Source organism: Nannospalax galili, unplaced genomic scaffold (genome assembly GCF_000622305.1).
Source record: "Nannospalax galili isolate Female #2095 unplaced genomic scaffold, S.galili_v1.0 scaffold281, whole genome shotgun sequence".
NCBI lineage: Eukaryota > Metazoa > Chordata > Mammalia > Rodentia > Spalacidae > Nannospalax > Nannospalax galili.
The window spans coordinates 4,255,869-4,265,711 of NW_008349068.1; the positions used below are offsets into that span (position 1 = coordinate 4,255,869).

Below are 9,843 nucleotides of genomic sequence, written 5' to 3' on the forward strand. Positions count from 1 at the left end.
ATCTCTCCAGCCCCTAAAAGCGACTTTGTTTTTGGTTTGTTTTTTTAGACAGGGTCTTACTATGTAGCCCCAGTTGCCCTGGAACTATGTAGATCATCTCTGGCTGGCCTCCATCTCACAGTGATCTGCCTGCCTCTGCCTGATCTGCCTGGCTTTCCTGAGTGCTGAGATTAAAAGCATGCACCACCACATTGGTCATTAAAAGCTACTTTTAAAATAATAAAAACAATATAATAATAATAATAATAATGCATAGAAGTTTGCAGTTTTTAACAAGACTCCTGGGCTTTCACGGGTTCCCAAGCAGCATTTACATGGGGTTCTATTAAACTTCAAAATATATGAGCATATTGATTTGACTAGCATTGCTTTAAGAAAAGACTACGGTAAAAAAATACTATGATTTCTTTCAAATGCTATTTATTCACATTACATCTGTGTCAAGTAATAGAAACCTAGTGGGTCAATGTTGATGAATAAGTATAATTTGTTGCAAAGATGCTTATGTCATGTATTCCCAAAGAAAAACAGCACATAGTCAGGTCTTTGGAAGGTGTGTGGCCTGTCTAGTCATGAATATCTCATCAGATTTTGTAGTCGTCTTAGTTCAGTACCATTAACTTGACTCAGATACCAATTATTAGTAATTGCTTTGTCTCAGCCAAATATTTGTATCTGTGTGTTTGGGGGGGGATTGTCTTTGGTTCTGGTCCAGTTACATGGGGCAAGGCCAAAAGACATGAGGGCAAATGTGGCTGTGGCAGCCACCACCTTAGGAATCACAGGTGGAAGAAACAGGTTCTCCTAGAATAACGCTTAGGTAAAGATGCAATGATTGGAAACACTATTTTAATATATTTAAAAACAGTAACATCAATCTATTTCTGAGGAAATGCAATAATCCACGAAAATAGGAGTGGCTACTGGAAACACAAAGTGATTGAACTATGACTTTTTGTGCTGTCACTGGTATTTAATGGCCTAACATAATATTCCCCAAGGAATATTCCCCAAGGTTGAGCTCAATCTTCAAACCACTCTTCCTTAAATACAGATATTCACAGATCCTTCTGTATTTATTACAATTTCAAATCACTTTATATTTGGTTTAGTTGGAGCTATTAGTATTCTTCAGTTTTGTCTTCAGCATCTGTAAAAGGAAGAAAAAGTGGAAAGATGTAACTATTTTTAAAATGCATTTGTAGCATCTGTTTTTGTTAGCTTTTACTTTTGCCCCATCCACTGGATTCCTGTATTCAATTTGGCTCAGTGACTGAGGGGGCTACATGTATGAGATGGGTTCTATGGGGACAGAAAACCACCAGACCTCATTAAACATTTTCACGCAGCAAAGTGAATTCTGTCCTCTTTCCTCAGCATAGCTATTTCTGAGTGCAAGTCTCCCTGAGAACCTTTCCTTCTGGATCTGAACTGTGTATTCAGCTGTAATCTCAGCTCCATGTGGTCTCTGGGCCTTGTTTCTCTTTGGAGCACCAATTCTAGTTTTCTACAGTTAGCCCAATCCAAAGCCCTCATGCTGTGAATTTTCAGAATGGAAGGTACACTAGATTGTGTTCACTGGACATTTAAATGAGAGCAGAGATGTGAGTGAATATCCTGGTTGGTCAGCAGCAAAGAAATCCTTACCAATCTTTCCATCCGATACTGAGATACTGATACTGGGAAACTGCAGTTAAATGCTTTGGTGTTCAGAACTCATAGACATAGTTGTACACTTTTCCTAGCATATTCTGCTCTTTACCCTGAGAAAAGGAGTACGTTCCCTCTGTCATAGCTTTGGTTATTAAAGTGGGGCATAGGTTCCGGGAGAATGGGCAAGCCAGGCTTAATCCCTGGAATATGGGAGTCTGGGTAGGGTTTGAAAATAATTGTCCAGCAAGGAGATCTGCTATTCTACTAACTATTCCATTTGTAGAAAAGAAAATACTCATTAAAGTTTTGTCTACCACCTACCATTTTCAGATTCTTGAACTGATGGGTTTTTAGAAGTGGGGAGATTTGGCTCTGAAAAATCTCCTGCAGAAAGTAGAGAATTAAAAGAATTAATACTGAAAACACATTGACTGTTGCAGCTACCTCTTCTCCTGTCTTCTTTCTGCTACTGTGAAGCTTCTTGAATTCCCTTGCTCCATTAGGAGTTGAAGATGTTAGGTCATTTTTGTGTGGGGTCTCAATCTAGGACAATAGCTTGTCCATAGTCCCATGGAAAATAGAACAAGCAGATGTCCAGTCAAATAACTCAGTGTGGCAACTCTATACCAACCTCCCATGAAACTCGGCTTCACAATATAAGTCACTGGACAACTGCTCAGTGGTACCAGCTTCCTTTATACAGAGAGAGTCAGATAAAGAAATGGTAAAATTGAAGCACATTACATTAGTATTTTATGTGTTTTATATAAGCAGATTTAGAAAATATACTAACTTCTATACCAAGAGTCACAAGCTCTCTCTTCCTACCCCCTTTCCAATTATGAAGAAGAAAGTTCTTGACATTGAAATTTCCCATTTGGGTCTCTCAATCTATTCCTCTCACTGGCCTTCTGGGGCGAATTCCTTCTGGCTGGGCTAGCTATTTTGAAATTTATGAAGGAGAAGTAGAGAAGGGAAAAGTGAGAAGGGTAAGACATATGGGACCATGACAAAGCTACACGGTCTTGGGAGAGTTTGAGGTAGGATACAAAAGCAGTTTCAGCATGAAAACAATTATTGACACTTTCGTTCCCCTTCCAAAATCTTTATGGAGTGAAAGAAAATGAACCAAGTTATTGACAAATGACTTTAGTTGCTGGACTTTTCTTGCCATAGCCTCACGCTCTGCAACCAGACAACAGGAGCCCCGAGTGTGAGCAGCACGGGGATTGTCCACAACTCCCCAGACTCACCATCTGATATAACCGGATCTTTTCCCTCATCAGTGGTTATGCTGGAATGTATGCTGTCTTTATGCTCTGAAACTAAAATTAAATAAAACATGTTCGGTTTCAAATATATTTTGAACAGCCTGTGATATGTTCTAAGTTACCATTCTTCAAACTCTGTAGACCAGGATCCATAGTAAATATATAAATTTATACTGTATTTATATTCATATGTAGCCCCAGCTGGCCTAGAACTCACTATCATCTCAGGCTGGCCTCAGTTTCACAGTGATCTACCTGCCTCTGCCTTCTGAATGTTAGGATTAAAAGCATGCACCACCACACTGGGACCTAAAAGCTACTTTAAAAAATATTTTTAATTTATTATTTTTATTTCATGTGTATGTGTGTTATGCCTGCATATAGGTAAATGCGCCCATGTCATGCAATGCCCATGGAGGACAGAAGAGGATGTCAGATCCCCTGGAACTGGAGTTACGGACAGTTGTTAGCTGCCATGTGGGTGCTGGGATTTGAACCTGGGTCTTCTGCAAGAAAAGTCAGTGTTCTAACCGCTGAGCCATCTCCAGCCCCCTAAAAGTTACTTTTAAAAAAAGTGTATATATATATATTTACATATACTATAAAATTGTAATATATAAAATATATCTGTTATAACATAAATGTAAATATTTATATTTTTATATATGCCTTTTACATTATAGCACAGTATGTATATTTTTGTACGTACTAATTAACCAAAAATTACATACCACAATATGCTTTTCTAACCTAATTTTTTTTGCTGATTATTTCCTAAAACAATTTTTTTGAGAAAGGGTGTCATTGTGTAGCTAAGGCTTGTTTCTTATTATCCTCTGCCTGAGCTTCCTGAGTGCTGAAATCACAGCAAATACCATGCCTGGCTTAAATATATGTATTTTAAACTTTCCCTGTTTATTCTGTTCTGCTTATTTTCCTTCTTTCTATCCTTGCTTCCATCTATTCTACGCATCCTATCCTATCCTATCCTATCCTATCCTATCCTATCCTATCCTATCCTATCCTATCTATCCTACCCTGTCCATCTTGTCCTGTCCATCCCGTTTTACCCATTCCATCCTACCCATCTTATCTTATTTCATTAGAAAAAAAAACCCGATCTTAACTCTTCTATTATGAATTTGACAATATCTCAATGGGAATGACCTAGTGATTAAGTTGATTTCCTTAACTATTAACTTTTTATTTTACTTCCACAGAAGTTTTTGGACAGTGTTTTCAGAACATGGAAAGAACTATATAGTACAATATATTTCATTTTAGTGTTCATCCAGAAAGTGGCCCCCTAAACAATCTAAAACAAATGCCATTTTCTCCACTTTATCACCAGTGGTTTATGTGACTCATGTTTTTTACTCTGTATAAAAATATCACTTGGTGGAAGGTCTAAGCACTTCAAGTGGCAGGGTCTTCCTGTAGTCTCAGTTGGCCTGGAATTCCATATGTAGGCCAGGCTGGCCTTGAATTCAACAGAGATCCACCTGCCTCTGCCTCCCAAGTGCTGGGATTAAAGGTATGCGCCGCCATGCCTGGCTAAGTACTTCAAGTTTTAATTAGCAACTTAAATTGAGAGTTCTAAGGCATGTGTTCTCTGCAACTTGGCTTCTCTCCTTTCATCCTGCAGAGCTACCAGTCACCTTCCTCATGGCAGGTGTCATAGATTTTTCTCAGTTTTCTCATAGGGCTTTAGTGCCCTCTAACCCTTCACTAAGTACAGCTTGACACTGGACTGGCTCTCCTGGAGCAACATGCTTCTGCCCCTCAGATGTAATCTTCCTATGTATTTGCTGAGGCTGGGACTCTGAGTTCACCATGTTCCTCCACACAGTATTTTGGCTGCATAAAAGTCCTCTATGGAGCTAATGGTATGGCCAGGTTAGTTCAGTAGGCTTCACCCCCAACTAGTCCATGCTTTGCTCTGCCATCTGCTTCACCATTATTGATAGCCCTAAAGTCAAACAGCACATGGTCCCTACTTATGCTCCCAGGTCTGCTTGTCATTTATGCATCCTCCAGCCTAACCTAGCTACCCTGCTGTTTTCTGGAGACAATTTTTACTGCTTCAGGTATATACTTCTGGCCTATGCCTTGGTTGTCTGAAAGGCCTCTTTGCCCTGTTCTTTTCTTTTTGTAGATGCTTTTCACAATTCCCTTTCTCCCTTCCCTTCCACTTACACACCTTCACTCTAAATCACACGAATAATCCATCACTTTCCAGCCCAGCTCCCATGTCATCTCTTCTGGAAAGTGTCTCTTGACACTCCTACTCTTCCACAGGAGACTCACATCTGTTCCCTTTTTACTCCAGGCCTCTTTCTATCACAGCACCATCTCTTCACAGCATCTGAATGTGTCTGGCATTCACTGAATCATATGTTGAAGTTTAAACCTTAACATGATGATACCTAAGGGGTGGTACCTTTGGGAGGTGATTGGGTCTTTGAGAGTACTGCCCTTGGGAATGGGATTACAACCTTCCAAAACCCATGGGAATTCCTTTGTCCTTGTGCCATGTGAAGACAGTGAGGATGCCATCTATGAATCAGAACACTGGCCCTGACCACACACTGAATCTGCGAATGCCTTCATCTCAGCAGGTCCCTTGAACTCTGAGAAGTAGCTCTCAGCCGTTTCTGAACTCCCAGTTTATGGTACTTTGTTACAGTGGCCAGAATAAAACAAGACATCTCTCAATAGTATAATTGTCTTTGCTTGGTTATTTCCCATGCTAAACTGTAACTATTTTTGAAGGCAGGACTCATCATGTTTGATTTAATTTTAAAGTACCTAGCACAGCTTCTCCCTTCTTTTCCCCTTCATTTTGTGATGTAAAAAATATATATAATATGAAATCTACCTGGCTAAAATTTTATATAGAGCACAATGCTGTTAGTCCTGCACACTGCTATATGACAGATCTCTAGAGCTTTATGTTGTATGATGGATCCATCACTGTTCTTGAACAAAGAAATGCCTTTTATCTTTAGCCATCTTAATTCCCGAGTAAATTTCAAGACATGTTTAAATTTTCTCCTTCATATATTAAAGGGTCTGTCCTCCCTCGTGTTTACATGGCCTCTGTGGACTTTCCTTCGTTATGACCTACCTTACCCTGTTTTACTATGCTTTTAATTCACTGTGTGTTTTGGCACTTCATGGGCTCTTGGCTCCTTTCCCTATACTGTGTGGTGGGAACTTCCTTATTACACCCCCCAGTGTCTTTCACACTAACCAGCAGATAGATGTTGCTCAAGGAATATTTAGCAATTTTCTCCAAAGACTTAAGTACATTTAAAATATCTTGTTTTGAGTATGGGTTGAGGATTTTGGAGTGTTTATTTTATGGCGAATGGATGAGTAAGCTTCTTTCTTTGAGTCTTAGATTTCAAAAGGCCATTTCTTTTTCACATGAATGTACTCACCATAGGAGGTCCTTTGCTCTTTTTGAACTTTGTTTGGGATAGATAAAGAGGTCTTTGGACTTTTTGTGGTTGCTTTACATTCTAAAAGCCAGGAAACTAAGTATTAAATTAAGTGAAGAGACTCATTCAACCTCATACATAAATCTTCTCATTCGTGACTTAATAAACAGAGATCTCCAAACTGAGAGGATGAAATAGTCTCATTATTTTTAATGTTCTGAGCTTGGACTATCTAGAACAGTGGGGATTTTGGGGGGTGGAGAGCAAAGCTAACAGAGGCAAGATCAATTTAGACCTTTATCAATAAAAATGCATATAAACTAGTCATTTTCTTTCACAAGACTATAACACAAGTATAGAAGGGAAACTTAGGGCAAGTTACCAGCCAATAGAGTCAAATTTAGGACAACAGTTTTGTAGCCCACTCTAGTGAAATGAATTTGCAGCTCTAGTCTGCTAAATACTGGCAGCCACCCAGAGGGTCTGTAAAATTTAAGAATAAAAGAATTCAAGTTAAAGTCAACGGCCCATTGGCTTTTATGGATCCCCCAGCCTGCAGCCCCCACCTTCATTCTGTCTTTGGACTATGTTTGGTTTGGCTCAGTCTTAGGGTTCTGAACATCAGTCAGACTCTAAATTCCCCTACCCCACCATCTGCCTACACTTTCCTTTCCTGAGTTCTCTAAATCCTCTGTGTTCTGAGCCAATGACCCTCCAACTAGACTTTTAAAACTTATTTATTACATTTATTTATATCCCATGTATGTGTATGAGTGGTTTGGCCTGCAAGTATGTAAGTGCACCATGTGCGTGCAATGCCTGTGGAGGCCAGAAAAGGGCATCCAGATCCTGTGGAACTAGTGTTACAGATGGTCATTAGCTGAATGTGTGTGCTGGGAACTGAAACCTGATCCTCTCTGCAAGAGCAACAAGTGCTCTCAACTTCTGAGTCATCTCTCCATGTCAAGAAGAAAAAACTTTTTTGGAAAGAACTTGATTTTCCAAATAAAGTCAGCATAGAAAACCTCTGAGTATTTTTTGGAACATGGTATAGTACTATGGTCATTCTCACTGAATGAAATGGAAGTGAACTCTGATATTGTGGGACATGTCATCCAGGCAGCTGAGCATCTTCAGAGAGACTCCCACAACCATACACTAGACAAGTTCATAGGCTCTGATTTCCACGGATCTCCCTGTATCTTTTCTGCATAATTTAACCTCCCTTCTGATGAGTTATTTCAGACTTTGCCGTCTTTCCTTCTGGCCTTTGACTCTCAGGACCCGGCCTTGCTGACTGTTCTGTTTTGTGCTTTCCTTCTATATGAGTCCCTCCATCTGCAGCTATCACCTCTTTCCCTTTGCCCAGCCTCAACAGCAGAAATGCTCTAGTTTAAAGCTGATCCTGAGCCCTGGAGCTCATGCTCTGCTGCTGTCTTGAGGACTCTTCTTACTCTCTTCTAGATTTACCCTTCCCCTCTCTAATGGTAGTTAGACATTAACATCCCACTCCATCCAGATAATCTTCACTTGTTCATATCTTTGGATGTGTAAAATCATGCCTATTAAACCATGTCTAAAAGACACAAGAGGCCAAAGAAGTAAAGAATCTTCCTTCCCTAGTCACCCAAGACATCTTTCCAGAGGAAAAACCCTGGTCACCAGTTTTTTCTAAGCAGCATTGGCTGCTGACCATGCCATGTCCTCTTATCCTGCCCAGATCTGTCTTATGCTCAGAGACAGATGTCCATCATTCAACAGGCACACTCACTTCCAGAATTCTGGAAAACCTGCTCCTGGTTACTCTTTGCCTCAATCATGCCTTGCCAGCCATTTTCATGACTCAGAACACAAAGCAAATGAAAAGGACAGTAGAGGCAAGGAACCTGGACACTCTAGCTTCCCCGGACTGTGCTTAGGGCTGAGACCAATAGCCCCACACTCCCAATCCATTTGTTGCCTATTTGTTAGGGGGGAGGGAGGGTTCTAGCTCAGGGAAGGATATCATTACATGTTCTAAAGCAAAAATACTGGGCACATTCTTGTGTGTGTGTGTGTGTGTGTGTGTGTGTGTATGTGTGTGTGTCTGTGCGCATATGTGCATGCATGTATTGATGCATGTGCATGTGTGTAGGCTAGAGGTTAATGTCAGGTGTCTTCCTCAGTTGCTCTCTACCTTATTGTTTGAGGCATGGTCTCTCACTGAACCTGGAGCTCACTGCCTAGCTAGTCTGGCTAGTTAGCAAGCTCCAGGCAGCCCCCTGTCTCTGCTTACTGCTCCTCATCCTTGCACAGTAAGCACTTAGCCTTCTGAGCCATCTCCTCAACCCAACCCTGGGCACAGTTTTGACCCCTTTGAGCTCTCCCTTGTCCTCTGTCTCAGATTGGCCAACTTCTGCCAACTGTAACTCTTTCATGTCTAACCTCTTCCTCTGCTTCTTCATTGCCACAGCTGGTTAGAATTGGTCTTGCTTATTCCTTCTCCTTCAGCTCATTCTTCCCATTTCTGACATTACAGACAGTGATCATTCTAACCTTAGAATCTCCTGTGCACCACCTGCCCCAAATCATTCATTGGTTTAAACAAGACTCTTAGTCATACCCCAACCTGCCTCCTCATATTCCTTACCTCGAATTCTATTTTCTAGATAAGATGAATAGGCAGTTCTCTGAAAGTTCTTTTTTTTTTTTAATTAGAAGAAGCATTTCATTACAACAGCATTAACCTACTCAATAACATTTTTCTGAGCTAGGGTACATCTCTTTCAAAATTGGCTGTACATTTTTAGGTTTACAGATGAATTATTACGCTTATACAATCTTTTACTCATTATAAATTCTATAAGACATAAAATTAAATGAGGTTTTAATGTTTAAAAAAGATCTCTTCGTTTTAAAATACACAGTTTCATACAGAAAAATTCGTTTTAAGGCAGTTGACATTGAGACGTTTTCACATGCATTTCTAATCTCTATATATATGACTATTACTGGTCACAGTCGCTTACTTTCTGAGTTCCTTGGCTTCTGAGCATGAATATAAACTCGTCAGATAGACAGCCTTCCTCTCCCACTAGAGCCTCCATACTCTGCCATCCCTGCCACTGTCCACTGTGCTGTCAGCACCCCCATCTATTCCCCCCATCTGCCCTTCTGGTAAATCTAGTCAGCCAGAGGTCCCTGTTCCAGGAGGATCAGCTGTTCCTCATCAACGGCAATCCATTGTCAGTATTCCTTTGGATAGAATTGGGGTCTGCTGTTCATTTATCCAGTAGTATGTTGGGTTACTATCTGGAAGAAACTTTATCCATCCTGGCCAACAGCTCGACTGAAGGCATCGCGTGTCTGGCTTTGCTGTTTGTCAAGTAACTTTTAGCTATATATATATATGCTCTTATGAAATTATATTGGCCCCTTTAATCTTTGGTTATACTTCCCTTTTGGGTGTTTAAGGACATACAATTGGACCAGATAAA

At 40.3% G+C, this 9,843-nt stretch overlaps 1 protein-coding gene across 2 annotated transcripts in view; it reads right to left on the bottom strand.

Moving 5' to 3' along the window:
* Positions 1-467: 467 nt before the first annotated feature.
* Mdh1b (malate dehydrogenase 1B) overlaps positions 468-9,843 on the bottom strand; it is a 35,662-nt gene continuing 26,286 nt past the window's right edge. The window contains exons 9-12 of one of the 2 annotated variants that reach the window (XM_017801374.2): positions 6,368-6,448; positions 2,907-2,978; positions 1,975-2,037; positions 468-1,150 (exon numbers count right to left, since the gene is read on the bottom strand). In XM_017801374.2, the coding sequence (XP_017656863.2) occupies positions 1,122-1,150; positions 1,975-2,037; positions 2,907-2,978; positions 6,368-6,448 (245 nt within the window). In that variant the 3' untranslated portion in view covers positions 468-1,121. The remainder of the gene's footprint in view (positions 1,151-1,974; positions 2,038-2,906; positions 2,979-6,367; positions 6,449-9,843) is intronic. The other variant, XM_008846184.3, reaches the window with a different exon arrangement.